The 20976-nt window shown below is 41.8% G+C and overlaps 1 protein-coding gene across 1 annotated transcript in view; it reads right to left on the bottom strand.

The window, feature by feature from the left end:
* Window positions 1-20976, bottom strand: part of LOC134546339 (hemicentin-1-like) — a 345137-nt gene that overhangs the window by 91514 nt on the left and 232647 nt on the right. Inside the window, exons 37-38 of the mRNA XM_063389116.1 lie at window positions 12252-12424; window positions 6174-6358 (exon numbers count right to left, since the gene is read on the bottom strand). Coding sequence (XP_063245186.1) covers window positions 6174-6358; window positions 12252-12424 — 358 coding nt within the window. The remainder of the gene's footprint in view (window positions 1-6173; window positions 6359-12251; window positions 12425-20976) is intronic.

The following is a 20976-nucleotide window of genomic DNA, read 5'->3' as shown; positions in this document are numbered from 1 at the left end:
GGAGACAGTACGCGGTCCGGGTCAGATTTCACTGTCATTTATCACACCAGCCGCAGTGCTCGGGTGCGCTCACCACTCGAAGCACCACTCAAACACTTTTTTACACTCATGCCCGTACCAGACGGCTATGGGCAACAGCGGGCCTAGGGACCAGGTAGACACGACAGCTGTCGTCATATGCCCCCCCACTCCCCCTTCTGAGGCCGCTTTGTTCATTGACGCCCGACTAGGCTGCCTAACACTCCTGTGGCCCTAGTGTGTTCGTGTGTACATGGATGAGGTTGTCTGCCGCAAGAGGATGAGGTTGGGCTAAGTGGGGCTTCGAGAACCCATGGAACGGCTCTTCTGGGAACATGTCGATGACCAGGGGGTGTGCCCTGTCAACCACTCCCTCCCCGCTAAGGAGCTGGATTGTCAGCCCTTCTGTGTTAATTTTGTGCGCTGACGGGCGCCCGGCTCGACGGCACTACGGACTCTCACTGCCGCGCCTGTGCGTGACAGGGTCGTCGGGGACCCTGACTACTGGCCCTGGGGTGGCCGGTTCGTCAGGGACACTGTCGTTCCCAGAGACAATTGCCACCCTTGGCCCCTCTGCATTTGAGTCACCTGGACCAAGGCCATCGACTGGGTTGTTGTCCTCATTAAAAGGTGGTCCATTAGCAGTTCAAGCTCGCCCATGTTCGCGCCGCGCGGGATGCCCGCGGCGTTTGCGACTGCTTGCGTCCCATATCTGTCTCTTAAGCACTGACAGTGGTGGTTAGATGTACGGGTTTCCGGGGCACTGTTCCCTGGTGTGAGCTTTTCTGGGGCCGCTGTTTGCTCTCGGTTGGGGAGGTGTTTGGACAGGCGGACCCCAGGTCAGGTCTACCGGGTGCGGGTCGGCTGGAGCGGCATCTGGCTGCACATAAGGTGGTTTGGCCAGCCGGAGGTTGTCCTGGTGAACCTTCACCTCTCACCCGTTGGGATGGCGAACCAGGTAGGAGGTGGGCCCAAGCCGGGCCACGACCCTCTGCGGCCCTGCCCACTTTGGCGCCAAACCGGCGCAAAACTTTCGGTTACCAGCAGACAGGTGGTGGCACCGGACGTAGACCTGCTGACCGGGGTCAGCGAGGCAGGGGGTTGCATTGACTGGGGGTGCGCTGCGCAAATAAATGTGCCTGGCGCTGCTGCACCTCCTCCCTCAGCTCCTGTACTGAAGCCTGCTCCATGACTCTTCCCGCCTGGACCTCTCTGGGCAGGGCGAGGTTCCGGCCCTGCATCAGTTCAGCTGGGGAGTATCCCATCACCACGTTGGTTCTACGACATAGAAAATACAGGAGGGTGGGGAGGTGCAGGTCCCACTTCGTATAGTCTTCATCTAACCTGATGTGCAACTGAGTCTTGATGTCCTGATTCCTACGTTCAGTAGGGTTCGCGTGTGGATGGTAGGTGGGAGTGGTGTGGTGCTCCACCCCCCACCTACTGCAGGACACCTGCCACTGCCTCCCTGCGAACTGCACCGCGTTGTCTGTCAGCAGGACACCTGCATACCCATATCGCAGGAAGACTTCATGCTCAAGAAGTATAATCAGAGTACCGGCCTTCACATTGGCCACCGCGAACGCCTCAGCCCAGCGGGTGAAGACGTCAGTGACCACGATGATGAAGCGCTGGTCTCGGGACGTGCGAGGATACGGCCCCATAATGTCCATGGCGACTGTGTGGAAAAAGACCTGAGGCTGTCATGGAACCTGCTGTTCCTCGCCAACAGGACAGCGGGACTTTCGCTGCTGGCAGATCTGGCAGGCCCGAACGTAATGACTAATGTCCGAGGCCATACCTGGCCAGTGGAAAGCCCGCTTGACCTCCCGCAGTGTCTGTTCTGCACCGGGATGACCGGCTAGCGTGTTGTCATAGTAGTAGTGCTGGATGGTGAGTCTGACTGCTGGGGGCGCGTACGCCTGCCATCTACTGTTCTTGTGAGGCCCCTTAGTCTGGAGCAGCCCCTCCAGACTCCGGTGATTTGGGACCAAACGAGTTCCACAGTCGGCTAGGCGCGCGTGCGTGTCTGGGTCCCAGTGCTGCTCCTCACGCACCCGCGTGAACAGTTCCGCAACTGTGGCTGGTTCAGGGTCGTGAATGGCAGCTGGTGGCCCCCGCAGCGCGTACAGCGTGTACAGTGGAGGCTCAGGACAGTCGCTGGTGGGCTCTGGCATCGAGGAGAGGAGATACTCCCATCCCTGGTCGTCGTGGAACTCATTGTTTGGATCTGGATGCCTTGAAAGCTCGTCAGCCAGCCAGCTGGTTCTCTCTTCCTGGCAGATGCTCGACGGAAAAGGAGAATCCCGTGATCATCATGGCCCAACGAGCAAACTTTGACTTACGGCCCTGTGCTGAGTCGAGCCAGTGCAAGCACTGGCTGTTGGTACGTAGCGTGAACGTGCGGCCCTCCAGATGCTTGGGAGACAGTATGCGGTCCGGGACAGATTGCACTGTCATTTATCATACCAGCCGCAGTGCTCGGGTGCGCTCACCACTCGAAGCACTACTCAAACACTTTTTTACACTCATGCCCGGATCAGATGGCTATGGGCAACAGCAGGCCTAGAGACCAGGATAGGCACGACAGTTATCGTCAACCTGTTTGCATTGATGGTTATCATGTGTTTGGTGCATATTTAATGAAAATAAAAAAAAAAAAAACATTTTATATATAATCAGGTACTTTTGTTGATCGTGCGGGTGAGAACCACATGTTCCCAATATGCAACATTTTGCAGTTGTATTGTGTTCTTTGCATTCCAGTTTGACTGATATGGATAGCGCGTTTGCGAAGTCCGCTACCATCCACTAGGGCTGTGCTTGTTGATAGATGGTGACGTGTTGGGAAGCCTAATGGCATGTTCGAATCCACCAGTATATACTTATAAGTAGGACTACTTGTCCCCGGAAGTGAAGCATGCAATTCAAGTAAACCAGTATGTGCACTTCTTGTGTGCTTCCAGTTAAATAATGTTGCTAACCTAACAAACCTTACATTTTTTTACATCAGCTAGACGAGTAGAAACCTACCCTCCCAGAAAATATAAAGAAAGAAATATTTTTTTTGCATGAATATAATTAATGTACCATATCTACATAACCAACCTTTTAGTAGGTTTAAACAACGTGCGCATGTAAAAACCGGAAACGAGTCACAGACTCATAAGATATTATTGTTCCACAAACTGTCTGCGATTCCACGGAACCGTAACAAATGGAAATGGTACTAATGAGATTGAATTGAACACTTACCAAAAATTAACTTATTTGATAACTTTTGAGCTCTGAGAGCACAACATAATCAGGATTTACATATATGATAAAAACATAATGATAGAACACTAGATGTTCTTGTATATTTGAAAGAATTTCCCACGTATTTAAAATGTAAACAAACATGGCTACCACCACTGCCAAAATCACTCTGCTTCAATTGGTCGCATAGATCAACGTAAATGCTGGACAGATGAGCTGATCCGTACGGGTTGGTGTCCGTACGCGTGCCGTTGTAGTTACTCTGTTACATGAAATTACTTGATCAGTCTCCGCTGCCCTAACATTGTAGAAGGGTACTTTAACAACAGTAAAAAAAAAAAATAAAAAAATCCGAAGATACAAGAGAGAGGATTACTCGGGAGTCTCACTTGAATTCAGTGGATCTTAGGTTTTTACTCGGTAGTCGTGTGCACTCCATCTACATTTTTTCAGTTGTTCGCCAATGTTCAGTGTGAGAGTCAACCGGGTGAGAGGCCTCCTCATCCTCCTGACTCAAGCGACATCGTCATGAACCGTCTCTCTGACGGACGGCCAGCCGCCAGATCCCGGAGCTCGCGCTGCGCATTAGACTCGCAAGCATGGTGAGCACGAGGAGTGCGGACAGGCCTTCATACCACTAAAAAAGCGCCTTTAACATTTACTATGTATCTTCGATGAGGCTGACCGGACCTAACTAAACTTTGGTTGGCTTTGAGAATTATTTGTGCGTGACATGTTTTTTTCTCAAGTCGTAATAACATTTTATCGTTATCAAGTTCATTCCCTTACATGCAGACAGTTCCATGAATCTAAGGTACCGGTTCTAAAGTTCTAAATTAAAATTCTGCTATTTTTGTTTACCATCTTTCCCAAATTTCTGTTAACAATGATAATTGCATGGAAGGTAGTCATAGTAGTAGGGTGGTTTGATGGAAAGTTCAGGGTGAGGTGTGGGAATTCAATTATATTCAATCACTGTCCGCCATCTTTATTTTGGTGACTACCAGTGTTCTTTACCCTTCAGCTTCTGAATCTCTGATATAATGTGCAACTAGATACAATTAGAAAATACATATGCATGTATTTGATATTAAAAACATTGCTTAGTTACAGTGGCGTGTGGTGGAGTTAGGTGCAAAATGGGGCTAGTTTTGCAGTTTTCCTGGTAGAAGTATAAAATGCACTTGGCCAGCAAAAAGGTTTTCCAAGTAATGGGCAGCCTGTTAACCACTAATTTTTCGAAAATAAATTACAATTAAAATGTCTAACAAAAGATTTTCCTGTTGTTTTTATGTCTAAATCAGGAGTCGGTCTCCCCACTGCCAAACACTTTTTTTATCTTCAAAAGAAAAAGAATTAAAATCAGTACTCAAAAAATTGCAAACAATGCAGTGACTGTGTTCTTGGCTGGGGCCAGGTTGAGAGTCCTGCTCCATCCCGGACAGCATACACTGCGGAACTCACAGCTTACCTTGTTGGCACATGGACGGCAGTCACAGATGAAGTTTACATTCTCCCTGGCTAGCACTTAAAACGAAAACAGTAAACACCAAAACAGAATAAAATGTTCTTAAAACGGACACTGTTGCGCAACGAAAACTTGCCTAATAAGTTGTAAAAATAAAATTTGTACCGGTATTTGTTTGTTGCACGACACAACGCAACTTCTGCCTACCAACGTGCGCACACACAGCTAAGGCCAGCTGCTCTGGGTAGAGCGGGCCTTGAGCGAACATTACCGAAGTAGTCTCAAGAAGATACGCGAACCCTTTTCCCCCCTCCGCCCGGCCTCCTCACCCGCCCGGCTTTCATGTTACCATGACAACCGGGTGACACGCTTACCGACGCACCCGCTACGGTGATCGCATCGCATTGGCACACGAGATGAAATTACCAGATAAAAAAAAATTATTACATTACGCCAAGCAACATAACAACAAGTTAAGCACTGCTTACCTAGCATCTATTGCATTCACACCACTGCTTTGTAATTTCCAGAACATGCCCTAGAGAGGTAAAAAGAGTAAAATGTATTTCAAAAGTAAAATGAATTAAAATTAAAAATAAATGTAATAAATTATTAAAAATTTTTTATTAAAAATAACTTAAAATTTAAAATGTTCCCTCGTTAGAACTTTGGGCAATACAAACATATGGCTCACTTTTATGTTGAAATATATTAATTTAAATATGTTAAAATAAATTATTCTTAACAGTATTTTAGTAATCAAGTAGGTACCTAAGTATTTAAAAAATGAAATTTGACAAAATAATTTATAACAAATTATTATTACTGGATTGCATGAGGAAGACTGTAATCTGGGCTGTTACAAGTTTAAAATAAGTTTTAATCCCACAACTATGCTTTAAAAAGATTACAAGTTAAACACCAGCATGGTCAAATTTTTATTTAGTACTAATTTAGTCAGTTTGGTCGGAAACAAAAAAAATGGGCGCATGGATGCCATGCGGGCTACAAGTGTAACGTCGCTTGTCAACAATTCAATTAAATGATAAAACTAAACAATAAAGTACACACAAAATTTTCACAGTTATTATTAAATTTAATTAAATTTTTAAAATATAAACGCTGTGTCGTTGCCAGTGTAACAAAAATGCAACACCCTAGCGTCGCTTCACTGACACTTGCCCGAAAGTGAGGAGTGGGCGCTCAACATTCCCCTCTCCCTGTCACATGTAGCGCCCCTCACTCCTAGCGTTACACGTTTTGTGATACTCTGGAGTCTGGCCTACCCTACCAACTGAAAGGAAGTTTCACTTCAGAAAACGAACTTGGGAAACACACCATAATTTTTGTATATTTAACAGTTTCACATGACCACATGCCAATGAGAACACGGCCTGAAAGGTCGGAGAGAGAGACTGTGTGTGCTTACCAGCCGCCGTGCACGGGGCAGGGGTTGCGCGCGCATGCCTCCTGCTGGCCGTCAGAGCCGAGGCAGGGTCGTCCGCCGTACGCCGGTTCCGGCCGGTCGCACTTCCGGTAGCGGCGTCGTGTGCCGCGGCCACACGACACTGAGCACGAAGTCCATTCCGTCCAGTCGCTCCAGCCACCGTCCACCTGCGACATCGCCCGACATTCCAGCCATCTTGGCTTCTTCATTTATAATTTAAAACTATTTCATTTTCATACAAATAACAAACACAGTGGGCTGACAACGGCGAGACAGTAGCTCCCACGATGAAGCACTCACACACTAGCTTGTTTGCACCTGATGACGAGGAAGTTGTGTAAGTTTCTGATTTGTTGCAACTGTTTTGCCGTAGAAAGCCTACTGTGCTCATCAGCGCTGTATTTGATTATCTGTTTAGTATCATTTTTGTGATTTTCTGATTGTCACTGTGTTGTTCCAAGGTTGTTTGTACGTATTTACCTTTCTTGTCGCAACTTTCTCGTCCTTGTCAGCCACACAGTGTAGGTTTTACTCGTTTTTTAATTTTTAATCCATGAAATTGTTTTCATCAATTTTCTACATTGTAAAAAATTATTCAAAGAACATTTCATTTCTATTAAATTACTTTGGTGTCGGTGGTACTCTATAAAATTATCTCGATAGCTCCCTTACATTTTATATTTTGTCACAAATGTTGTCCATAGATATTTACCAAGTAGTATCTAATAATGTTAAATGGCACGTTGCCACCACCTTAACCTCAAAACCCAAGTTCAAGGCTGACAATCCACCTCCGCTACCGAGAGGGCAAAAATATCATTAAGAAAATAATCCCTTCCTGATAGAGGTTTGTCAAACACACATCAATAGCACTGTGAAAAAAAAAATGCAGCATTGAGAGTGAACAAATATTAAGAGACAAAAGGGAAATTGTAACTAAATAAAATTTTTAAAAATATTTACTTTGTTCAAAATAAGGACACGTTTATTTCCCTTAACAAGCTTTAACAACATAACACGGCAGTGGACTGAACCGTAAGAATTACAGTCCTTACAAACACTTAAAAGACATAAAAGCTCGTGTAAAATTCTACCCAAATATAATTATATTTAAACGTAAAAAATAAATACGGATAGACAAATAAAATACATGCTGGCATACTAATATGTAACCACAAGAGATAAAAAAAAATAGCAATTATTACTGCTTACAAACTAAGTAGACTACTATATAAATATTATACCTATACAAAAGATATAACATTAAAAAAAAGGATAAAGCAAACATTAAAAAAAATTCTTATAACTTTCCTGGATGGAAAATACTAAAAACGTTTATTTTAAAAGAGTTCAATTAACGTGTGCAATAAACCCAAACTGTCCTTCTATGGTTTTCCGTAACATTCCCTATTATTTGCTGAATTTTACGAAAAAGTTTACAAACTCTTAAATGTTTTTAAAAATGTATGTTAAAAAAAACTCCCATTTTCTGTTTCAGTAGTTCAAAAAATTTTCTTAACAAGCTCTTTTCAAACCAGTAACGACACGGGCATGCTTATGCAAAAGTCTCACCTCCATATTCTCCAATTTAAGATGGGCAGCTGCAACGTAACGTTGTTGCATAATTGCGTAACACTGTGCCCACTCGCAAAAGTTATTAAACTTCATAAAATTACTTGCACTTCAACATAAGTACATATAAGCAGTTTTGTTGCCAGGAGCAAGATTACTGCATTAAAATATAAATTGAATGAGTCACACTCTTGTTTCCTATACTTCACGCATTCATTCTTAGCCTTGGGGAGGCTAAAACTTATCAGTAAGTCAGAGGCCTTATTTTATCATCTGCATCTGGAGTGCTTGTAGCGAAACGACCAGCTCCGAAGACAAGGCAGTTTATGTGGGGGCACAGCCGTCGATCCACACATTATCTCCCCACTCATAATATACAACTCTTAACAACCCCATGGTGCACTGGTTGAAGACAAGCCTCGCTTTTCAGCTGTTCATTTGACGTCAGTGTGGCGAATGCACTGGGAAGCTTGCATACGAATCATATGAGCAAACAATATTTAACAAAAGATGTTTAAAAACACAAATAAACCTATTTAATTTCCTAAATCATTTTAATTACTAAAATAAATTTAAAAAATTTAAAACTCATTTTATATTTAAAAATTAAAGTTTAAAAAAAATTAACTTGATAAAAAAAATTACCAACTTTGTAAACAAAATTAAGCTCTATAAAAGGTTACCAGGAGGACTAGTACGGTGTAACTGTTGTTTAGACATTTAACAATATTAAAATATGATAATTCAATTATTTATGTTAGTTTTTGTGAAAGCCTGATTATGTCAAAGGAAAAAGTTAGATTAATATTCCAGGTAAAATTAATAATCTGTTTGTAATTGATAACTTTTGATGGCCGGGGCCCCCCCAATTAACTTTAATATGCCAATTCTTGTAATTCTTGAAACTATTAAAAGAAAATAATGAAAACCATAACTAACAATGAAAAGGATAAGCTTCAAGCAAACCTCTTTTTTTAATTTATTTCTTCTAATACGATCCACTTTCTAGTCCCCGTTTGTGAGAAGCCAGTTTCTTTTTTTTAATGTTTCTCCCTTTTGTACCTCTGAGTATAATGTTGTCTCCTTCACCCACATAAAGCAGCTTCCAGGGCTTTTATAACTAAATTAATATAAAGCTTTCTTTAACTACACAAGGGCAGTAACAGTATTGCACGACAGCTGCACCATTCGTAAAGGTAAAGATGTGCTTAGCGAAAGCATGCAGGTGAACCGTGTAGCCATCCTCCTTGGCACAAGGACACGCTGAGCTCTCTCTAACTCTTAACAGCGAGGACATTGTAGATGCTGGTGGGGGGATAGGGGAATACATACACAACCACCCCCCCCCCCAACCCAAAAGTTATGAAAAAATTTGCAAAATATCAGTGAAGAAAATACATACGTATGTTACTTACTGTGTGAAAAAATAGGTAAATCAGGAAATTTCAAAACCATCAAGACTGTTAAAATGTAGAATAATAATATTTATTAAAAAAAAAAATTTAACTCATAGAAATTCAAAATTCCCTATACTAGTTAGGTAATGTAAATGTTGACGTACCGCAAATTACAAGCTGTGGTTATGGCTTAAATATTAAAAACAATTTTTTTTACAAATACATTTGTTGTACATAGGTAATTTACTTTAAAGTAGGGATGGGACGAATCCACATTTTGGTCGAATCCGAATCCTTGTTCGAATCCTCAGTGTTTGTCATCGAATCTCAAATCCCAGTCCCACACTAAACTTCACCACATGTTATTAAAAAAATCCCACATTTATTTTAAAAAATTACATAGGCCTATGTATTAAAAAAAATCACATGTGTATTAATAAAATTATAAAATAAGTGTATAGTGTATACGCCTGATATAAAATAGAGACAAATAACCTCAAAAACCACACACGTAAGTTTGTATCTGTCTAATTCTCTGTTAAATTAATCCTTCCTATGTTTTCAATAAAATACGTTTGTATAACAGACACCATTTAAAAAAAGTTACGTTTTTTTCTGCAATGTTATATTATTGAAGGTTGGAAATGATAGAGTAGTTATGCTAATTGACAAAATGCAGCATAGTTCATCTTATGTTTGTGCCATTTCCGTTACCTTTATAATATAGTTTAGGTATACAATTTTCTAGAGCTGGACGAACCTCAGTTCTCTGGTTTCGAACCGAGCCGAACTGAACCTCATACAGAAATAATTGTTTTGAATTAAAATGAACCGATGACCAGCATTTTGGTCTTTAACTGAGTGGTGAGAAAGAAAGGTTCTCAAGCCATATGTAAAATTAAAACCTTATATAGCTTAGCTTATATATATACCAACTTTTAATTTATGAAGAAGTTCCAGCATTTTGGTCTTTAACTGAGTGGTGAGAAAGAAAGATTCTCCAGCCATATGTAAAATTAAAACATTATATAGCTTAGCTTATATATATACCAACTTTTAATTCGTGATGAAGTTACATCTAAATTTCAAAAAGACTATATTCCTTTTTAAGTGTACACTAACCTTCATTTAAAAAAAATATTATAAAGATGACGAACATTCAGCATAAGGCCACATAACATATTTTTGTGGTAGACATAACCTAACATTTTTAATAAGTAAAACTTTTTAATAGGACATCAAAAAAAAGGCGAATGTGAATTAAGTTACCTATCTACATTACAAGACCCGCTGACTGCAGTTGCTGTTTTCTTGGAAGAATGCTGCTCGTTAGAAGAAACTTTAGACGTTTTTTTTGGGGTGGTTCTGGGTCATCCGGGTTGTCATTATCTTTTCTCCATTTGGAAAACTTAAACAACGTTAGCCCGCTCATCGCAAATCACCTCAAGAACAATAATATTGTAAACGTAACGTAAAAAGTGTGGTTATAAAAATTTGCGTAGGAAAAAAGAAAACACGAGAAATAATGATGGCTGCCGCGACTACGCTAGTCAAATTAGTACCATACTGTAAAATTTACTGGACCAGTACTTTTAATACACAAGATTAAATTAATATTTTCATTACCTGACTGTTATAACCAAACAGGCCAAAGAAAATAAATACATCCCAGTAATTTAAAATACGTAATTTACGTAATCATTTCCTACCGCATTTGTCTTGTGTTAACTTGATCACGTTAGTTTTGCCGAAATACGAGAGTTCTCGTACATGCACTTTAGTTTAACGTATGGGGTACGCAATTTTTGGTGATTTTACAACACTTATCGTACACGCACTAAAGTTAAAGGTATAATAAACAATACCTTTGGCATTTGTACGATAGTTTATATTACGTAGTACGACAAATGTATACAAAATTCTCTAAAGTAATCAAAAAACAAAGCGCGCCCATATGAAAAAATGCTATGCGAGTTATGCGACGATTAATAATTTTTATTTTATATTGTCTGAGCTTGAAACTGTTGAGGCGACGATTATGCGATAAAAGTCGGAATATTACAAGTAATAGAATTTTGTTGAGCTGTTTTGTGAATGGTCTAATGGGGGTTAGAAAATTAGAAAAACGTAATTTTTTTTAAACGAACGTTCGGTTTTTCGAATATATTTTAAGAGGTTTCGAACCGAACCGAACGTAAGGGTTGGGTTCGGTTCGAAATTTTCAAACTTCGCCCAGCACTACAATTATCAGTTACTACCTAAAACTCTTAAAAACCCACCTCGAATCCCACCTCGAATCCCACCTCGGATCCTACGAATCCTCGAATCCATAGGATTCAGTATATTCGACGAATCCAAGATTCGAAAATCCCATCCCTACTTTAAAGTTATGATATAAAAAAATTAAAATATAATAAAATAAAAATATATAAAATTAATATTTAATCTCAAGCTGGATGGCTTCCAGAGACGTTCTGCTTGCAAACACACACAATAAACACAGACACACAACACACACACAAAAAATACACTCAAAAATACACACACAACACAAACAACACACACCTACAACCAGGGGTGCAACAACAGGGGGGGGCAAGGGTATTTTGCCCCCCCTCTGAAACCATGAAGTGGGGACAAATGGGGGCAAATAAAGTGCTGTGTAATCAATTTTTAGATAATAAAACTGCTTAAATAGCACCATTTTCCACCTTAAAATACAAATTTTCCCGGGGGAGGACCCCCGGACCCCCCGCTTCAATAGGGGGATCGATGATTCTTTATAAAAAGATATATTGCCCCCCCTTTGGAAATGTAGTTGTTGCGCCCCTGCCTACAACACACACCACACACACATACCATAGTCTCTCTCTCTTCTTAGTTTTTGTGTGATTAGCTGCCAAAGAAGAATTTTGGTGTTTGTTTTGTATCGTGGATATGGAGAGAACTGCCTGAATTACATCAGTGAATGGTTTTTTATATTTATAGGTAATGCTTGTTACTATTTGAAGATATGTGAATTTCTATGAGAAGGTTTAATTGAACATCACCGACTGGAAACGCGAATACGCAGTAGCCGACTGCCACTGACCTGGCACACGGACATGAAGCAGGCCTGGGTCTGCTGGGCGTCCCCCGGGCAGGGGTCGCGGGAGGGGTCGGGGCCCCCCTGCTCCCCGCACTCGCGCACTCGCAGCCTCTCCCCGGGCCCACACGTGGCGCTGCAGTCGCTCCACGGCGACCAGGCGCTCCACTCGGCAGGCACTGCCAACCACACACTAGTTTCCACTCATGTCACCACAACATACCAACTACACTCTTCTAAATATTTTTGATTCAACTTAGATGGTAAATATGATTTGCAATCATTTAATTTTGAATACCGTGCAAGTTGGATAGTGCTTGAAAAATATCCATTTTTTTTTAATTTATGATATTCATGTATGAATCTTTCAATGAAAATAATTCAGTTCATCTGTCTTCCACCATTTTTTCGTGTTCTAACACTACAATATTCAAGTAAATATATAACTCTGCCAGTTCAGTGCCACTCTCAAATGTGGCACCTGGGCACAAGCTTTGTCTGCCCCCCTTATAGTTAGGTATGTCACCTCAATCACACACACAGAGAAAGTTAATTGTATATAATTTTTAGAACCTTAATGATAAACAAAGACCCAGAAATTTTGCGTTATCATTTGGCGTCAGGCTAAAATTAATAATCTAATGTTTGTTTCACCAATGATTGCTTCTCCTTTGGCTGGTTTCTTAGTGAGAACCTTTTTTTTATTCTTGCTAGTTGCCACTACCTGATTTTTCTCCCAAATGGCTCACGATTGCAGATGGGTGTGTCCAAATAACTTCAGTCATAAACACTGTTTTCATTCTAATTTGCAGCCAAATATATCCGTAAAATTTCCATACCTTCAGCACTGTTGGTGAGACTAAAGTTCTAACAGAATTTTAAATTCACAAAATTAAATGAAGATTATTGTCTCTTGATGTTAAGTAACAATTTTTACAACTAATGCAGGTGGTTAGAAGGATATATCACTGTGCAATTGAGAGTAAGAAAATATATATTCATTGGTTTCTGTTACTAACTACCACCCCTCAAAGAGGTTTAAGCGCCAAGTTTAACACATCATGTTGATGCAAAAAAAACGTTCAAAGGGAAGATGTAGGAACCAACCAAAATACACCAACTTGGTTTAAATATTTTTTAGGCCATAACAATTTTATATCACTTTAATTTCCAAAATTGGCTTAGTTAAAGCTTTGAATATAATTTAGTGGAATACCCAAAGTTGATAATGACTGGTTGCTGCAAATAGTTTAACATGTGAAGTCATTGGTGCGTTGATATTTTATTTTATTCTAGGCATGACTAAAATTACTGTTATCAAACCTAAATTTAAAAGACTCTACATTGTCTTTTGTAAACTCTTAATGTGTGATGTATTCTTTAACAAAGCCAAATTTTCAATATTAAACTATAAAATATATTGTTACGATTTACCGCGGGTTCGTAGAGGATAGCCCAATTAAAGATTTTATTACACTTTACAGCTTTATTTATTGCCACTACTTATGTCACAAAAATCTTCTAAAATGACCAGGTCTATTCCCCAGTCACTCGTTCCACACACCTCGCTGGGCCGCACCTCTGGCGCAACTCTCGCCGCAGCACCCCTCGTGAGTCTCCGCCGCGGGACTCCGTCGCCGCACTCCGCTGCCGCCGACACACTTCCCCTTCGCCGAGGATCCGCTCAACGCCTCGCTTGCAACTTCGCTCGGGACTCCGCCGCGCCCGCGACACTATCGCCCGGAAACTCCGCCGCGGGAAAACTCCCGACTCCACTGAACTCTCTCACTCCCTGCCCTGGAACCTTCGTCCAAGGACTTAGCCACTCTGACGCACCCGCGGCACTATTGGCCGGAAACTCCGCCGCGGGAGAACTCCCGACTGAACACTCCGAACTGACTCCCTGCCCTGACGTCAGCAGGCATATATATAGGCCCCAGCGCAATTCCAGAACTCACGAGAGCAGCCGAGGCCAGTCGCGTCACTCCGAGCCGTCCCGATGGCAGAAATCTCCGGAAACACGTGTCGGCGGCTTGCGTAACTCCCAGCTGTCCCGTGTCAGTTACGTGTCAAAGGCAGGGCGCCGCGTGGGGATAGGTGGGAAACAGGTGGGAAAGCGACAATCCTTGTTATCTTCCAGGCGCGCGCGGCACATATCATATTGCAGCAGTCGCCAGCCAGTTCTGCATCTGCACGTGTCCCGGCCAATGTCACGTTTTTAACATTACAAACCTAATTTTAAAAGACACTACATTGTCTTTTGTAAACTCTTAATGTGTGATGTATTCTTTAACAAAGCCAAATTTTCAATATTAAACTATAAAATATATAATGGCATGAAAACTGCTGCAACTCTATTGGCATCGTCGGTTTCTATGTATCCCGTCGAGTATAATTAATACCCACCACCCTTTGATTTAATTTTTTTATTTTTTGAATATTAATACAAATTATTGGCGTGGCTAGTTCCAAATATTTTTATGGATTGTTACAGTATGGTATTAACCACAGGAAATAGATAACTAATTTCATATTGTAAGCATTAAGAATGCTTACATGATTAGTTGTTTAATTTATTTATTTCTTATATTTATTATGGTGCTAAAGTATAATATTGTTAGGGATGTGCGAGTACCCGATATTTTCGGGTACGGTTTGTTTCCACAATTACCCGAACCCTGAATTGTTGTACATAAATGGATTCGAACAGTATTACGAATATTCACAAAAGCTATAAAATTAATTTAATACGGCTCAAAAATACTAGCAGTGAAAAAAAAAATTAGCCTACTATTACGTAAGTATTAATAATATGATGTATCAAAGAAAGATATGTTAATTAAATAATTAACACAGTGACATTAAAAGAATTTCGAGATTTTGAGAGCTTAAACTATACATAATTACGAATTTCATCGTATAGCAAACTATAAACTAAAAACAATTACATACCTACAATAAAAAAACGTCTTGGCTATTTATTGGAGAAAAAATGGTTTCGTTTGCTGAAACATTTATACAACTGAGATTTCCCTGTGGCGTGCAGTTTATTACGATTGAGTTGGAGAATCGAATACGTTTTGTGTTTCGTATAAACTAGTCTATAAATGCTGTTAGGAGGTAATTTAACTTTGAGATGTTGGTGACACTGACTGTGGAAGAATACCGTTACCAGGCGCCATTTTACTACTGTTCGGTTCGTGGTTTTAGAGAGTTCGTTATGTGCGGAATTTTGGAGTAACTTCGGTGGTTGGTTGAATATTACCGGGAACAATGGGTGTGCCGTGCACACAATACGTGTTGTGGTATGTAGGACTGGTGCGGTGACGTGTGTATGGACAATTCCGTGGACTTACATCAGTCGCAATTACCTGCGTGGTCCTCCGGTGGAAGCATGGGTTCAACTTTAGAACAAGGGAGCGGTACCGTTCGATGGTAAACATTGGTCCTCCGGGCCGGATATACAACGAATCGGCACAGAAATACAGTCTGCGTCCTGTGGATATGTTCGTAAAGTTGGTTGGGCGCATTGATAAATACGTGTGGTGATCGGTTGAGGTTAAGCGTAATGAGTGGTTGATGACGTATTTATGTCGAACTTGAATACATAATCGAGATATTGAAAATCGATTTCGATTCTATTCAGATGTTATCGAATCTAGTGTTTTTGTTTACGTTTACCGTTTGATATTTTCACGTAACGAGTGTGAAGATTGTTCCCTGCTTTAAGATGTCTCGAAGTCAATTAGAAGCAAGATTGCAGCTCGCTAAGGGGCGTATGAACCGTTTGGTGAAACTAGCTAATGAGGTGGAGAAGGATAAAGGCCGTGTGGAATTATTCAAGGCTCATTTTCAGGATATTAGTAAGCTTAGAGATGAATTTGAAGACGGACAGATACAGCTTGCTTCCGAGTCAAGTGAGGTGAGTGACCAATCTGCCAGTAGTTATGATGCCGAAATTGAAGAATTTGATATTGCATATTACAGAATTCAGGAAATTTACGCTAGAATTGTTACTCCTGTTATCTCTTCTCAAGTTTCTCGAGCAGAACAAGGGCCTGTGTCCAGCTGTGTGAAACTTCCTAAACTACAGCTACCAACGTTTTCTGGTGAAACTAGTCAGTGGACTAGTTTCTTTGACTTATTTAATGCATTGGTGCATGAAAATAAATCCTTGTCAGCCGTGGAAAAACACTAGTATTTACTTACCTCATTATCAGGAGACCCATTTAATCTCATCAAAAACCTGCCACTCTCAACAGAAAATTATGAGCTGGCATGGAAGACCTTGACAGATAGGTACCAGGATGTGCGAAAAATAGCAACTGCTCATTGGGAAAATATAACAAGGTTTCCAGCATTAACTGCAAATCCGCTTGCTTTAAGGAAACTAGTTGATGTGATAAAGGAAAACCTTGGTGCCTTGAAGGTGTTGAAATTCCCGGTGAGTGAGTGGAGTTTTGTGCTCTTAAATACTGTGTTGCCAAAGTTGGATTCAGACACTCGGTGCCAATTTGAGTTAGCACACAAGGATGTGAAAATGCCAAGTTTTGAACAACTGCTTGATTTCCTGGAAGGTCGCTGCAAGGCATTGGTAGCAGCTGACATCTCCGAGTTATCAATTAGCTCTACATCACGGCATGTTGTCAGAAAACAGATGCATCCAGGGGCACCTCAAACTATGCGTAGAGTATTTTTTTCTAATTCTCAGGAGCAAGAATGTGTCATTTATCACAGTAGTCATACAATTTACAGATGCCCAGTGTTTGCCAGCCTATCAAATCCTGAAAAACGTGAGAAGGTGCGAGTTCATAACCTTTGCTTCAATTGTCTGAAACACCATAAGGCCAGGGACTGTACTTCAACCTTCAAGTGTACTCATTGTGATCGACGTCATCATTCATTGCTTCATTCAAGTGATAAAGGGTCTAGTGAGCTGCAAGGTAATTCAGACACTGAAAGAAGTGGAGTTATACGAGGAAGCAGTGAGGTAAATGGTAACACATCCATTGCTAATAGACCTGTGCGTGATGTGGGTCCAGAAAATGACTCTCATGTGGTATCGTTGACAAGTTCAGGGATTCCAGCACCCACTGTAATTCTTGGTACTGCACTAGTACATATTCAGGATGCATGGGGAAACGGCCTACAAGTGCGTGCATTGCTTGACTCTGGTTCCCAATCATCATTCATTTCCGAGAGCTGTGTAAGGCAGTTGGGTTTACAACGGAGGAGGGCCCATATTTGAGTGCTGGGATTAGGACAGTCGGTTGTTGAAGCCAACAAGGGACTTGTGACCTGTACTCTCTCTCCATGTCAGCAGGAAGGACCGCAGTTGATAATTGATGCATTGATTCTAAAGAACCTGACATCTGGCATGCCATGTGCTAGAGTATCTCATCAAGTGTGCCAACAGTATACAGAGTTGCAGTTGGCTGACCCAGGATTTCACACTCCAGGACCAGTTGACTTACTTCTAGGAGCAGATGTCTATCCGGAAGTGTTTGATGGTGGGCGGTATCCAATACCTTCAGGCTACCCTGCTGCTTTTCACACCATTTTTGGATGGGTTTTGATGGGGAAGATCACACACAGGACCCACAACCCACAAGATGTCGAGAGTAATTCTGATGATTCAGCTAATCAGGTGGTGTCGTTATTTACATCGACTCTAACCACTCACAACCTATCAGATGTCCTTCGCCAATTCTGGGAGATTGAAGAACTGCCCCCTATGAAGCATTGTAATCCAGATGACCGTGAGTGTGAAGAGCATTTTCTTCAAACACATTCACGTGATGCTGATGGACGGTTTACAGTACGCTTGCCATTCAAGGATTTTCCTCCAGACCTGGGTGTTTCTCGCCCCCAAGCAGTAAACCGATTACAGCAGCTAGAACGTCGCTTGGCACGCAATCCAAGGCTGAAGTCTTGAGTACTGTAATTTCCTTAGAGAATATCAAGATCTTGGCCACATGCATCCTTTGAGCGATGAAAATATGCAAGGCGCTAAGTATTATATCCCTCATCACTGTGTACTGAAGGAAACCAGCTCTACCACGAAACTAGGAGTGGTTTTTGATGCTTCAGCGGCGACTTCATCGGGTAATTCATTAAATGACACACTGAGAAAGGGACCTCGGCTACAAAATGATGTGGTGGAAATTATAACCAAATTCCGTCTTCATCCTGTTGTGTTGACTGCAGATATATGTAAAATGTATAGGCAGATCCACCTGCATCCAGAAGATAAGCCGTACCAGGTGATTCTATGGCGAGAGAACTCTAATGACCCTATTCAGGAATTCCAGCTGGACACTGTCACTTATGGTGTGTCGGCTGCACCATTTCTGGCCATGAGGTCTTTACAGCAGCTTGCACTCGAAGAGAAGGAAAAATATCCTAAGGCATCACAAGTATTAATGGAAGATATTTTTGTGGATGATGTGTTGACAGGTGCTTCAACAGTGTCAACTGCACTTGAGTTGCAACGTGATTTGATTGATCTGCTGAAACTCGGTGGGTTTGAATTAAGGAAGTGGTCAAGCAATCATGAAGCATTGTTGCAAGCAGTTCCTGAGGATCACCGAGAATGCCCACTTAAATTCCAAGAAGATGGTGGTGAAGTAATTAAGGTTCTAGGAGTGTTCTGGGATGCAACAAGTGATAGATTTTCCTACCATTTCAGCAAGTTCAGTGAAACCATAACCAAACGAGGCATGTTGTCCAACATTGCTCAGATTTATGATCCCTTGGGATGGATTGCTCCAGTAGTCTTCCAAGCAAAACTGCTCCTTCAACACCTATGGCTGTTAGGCATTGATTGGGACGAACCCCTACCGTCAGACTTGAAGAAGACATGGCGTGACTTCATTGTACAGGTTCCTTCTCTTGGAAGTTTACGTATTCCTTGGTATGTGAGCACCCATAGCAACACCACTTTCGAGCTTCATGGTTTCAGTGATGCATCCATCAATGGCTACTCTGCAGTAGTATATTTGAGGGTGTCGGGGAATGGGCCTGAGGTCACAATCAACATATTAATTGCCAAGACAAGAGTAGCACCACTCAAGACAATCACACTTCCACGTCTCGAGCTTCTTGGGGCCAATCTGCTGGTGAACCTTTTTAAGGTTATTGAGAATGTATTGTCAAGACACATATCCATGTCAGCTGTTACTGCATGGTGTGATTCAACAATCGTTTTGTCATGGATTCGAACGTCACCCCATCGTCTCAAGACATTTGTGGCTAATCGAGTGTCGCAAATCCAAGAGTGCAAGATACCCATACGCTGGCGACACGTATCTTTTCATGACAACCCAGCTGATTGTGCATCAAGAGGCTTAATGCCTAAGGAGCTGCTTGGTCATCAGTTGTGGTGGCAAGGACCAGGGTGGCTTGCACGCAGGGAGGAGGAATGGCCAGCTATCACCACCACCCTTCAGAATGTTCCAGAGTACAATGCAGAAACAAGGGTGCCAGAAGTAATATCAATGGCTACACAAGTCAGTTCACTGAAACTTGATTGTCTGGAGAGGTATTCTTCGTGGTTGACACTGCATAGAGTTGTGGCATACATCCTACGTTTTGTTTCCAACCTCAAGATCCCTAGCGTGAAGCGTGAATTGGGTCCGTTGACACCGGCCGAATTGGAATTGGCAAGAAAGGTTGTTGTTAAACAAGTTCAACAAGATTCGTTCAAGACTGACCTTGACAATCTTGTTCAAGGCAGAAACTGTTCCTCCAACCTCAGATCCCTTGACCCATTCCTAGATAAGGACGGCATCATGAGAGTCGGAGGACGACTTCATCATTCAGCCATGAGTTTCGATGAGAAACATGCAATCTTACTGCCCAAGGAAGGTCATGTCACAAATCTCATTGTTGACTATTACCACAAACAATGTCTTCATGGTGGTCTAGCAACAACACTGGCAGTGATTCGTAGCACATTTTGGATATTGTCTGCAAGAAGGTTAGTGAAGTCAAGAATTCACAAATGCCTTAGGTGTTGGCGATTCAATGCTGAACACATTCAGCCCATCATGGGCAGTCTCCCTGTTAACAGGGTGCGGGAAGCACGACCGTTTCAGAGTGTCGGAGTTGATTTTGGAGGTCCCTTTTCAATCAAAAGCTCTCAACTTCGTAATGCCCGCATACTCAAGGCATATTTGTGCTTGTTTGTTTGCCTTGCTACTAAGGCCGTTCACTTGGAGGTAGTTTCTTCATTGTCTACTAATGCATTTTTGAATGCTTTTTATAGATTTGTTTCTAGGAGAGGTTTATGCAAGGATGTCTACAGCGATTGCGGTACAAACTTTGTTGGCGCACGTCGCTACCTTTCAGAAATGGAACAACTTCTTGGAGACCCAACCAATTCAAATAAGGTTGCTACTCAGCTGGCAAACAAGGGTATTCAGTGGCACCTAAACCCTCCTGCTGCACCACACTTCGGGGGGATTTGGGAATCTGGTGTGAAGGCTGCCAAACACCACCTGAAGAGAGTTGTTGGTCAGCAAAGTTTAACCTTTGAAGAGCTGACAACGTTGTTTGTCCAAATTGAGGCAATCTTGAACTCTCGCCCACTGTGCGAGATCTCATCCGATCCTAATGATCTTGATGTGTTGACTCCTGCCCATTTCATGATTGGGGAAACATTGTTGGCTCCACCATCTGCAAATCTGACAGACCTTTCAATGAAGAGACTGGACCGGTATCAAGTTCTTCA

This window comes from Bacillus rossius, chromosome 1 (assembly GCF_032445375.1).
Source record: "Bacillus rossius redtenbacheri isolate Brsri chromosome 1, Brsri_v3, whole genome shotgun sequence".
Taxonomy (NCBI): Eukaryota; Metazoa; Arthropoda; class Insecta; order Phasmatodea; family Bacillidae; genus Bacillus; species Bacillus rossius.
Note: the sequence above shows the minus strand (reverse complement) of the source record. Positions and strands in the feature narration are given on the sequence as shown.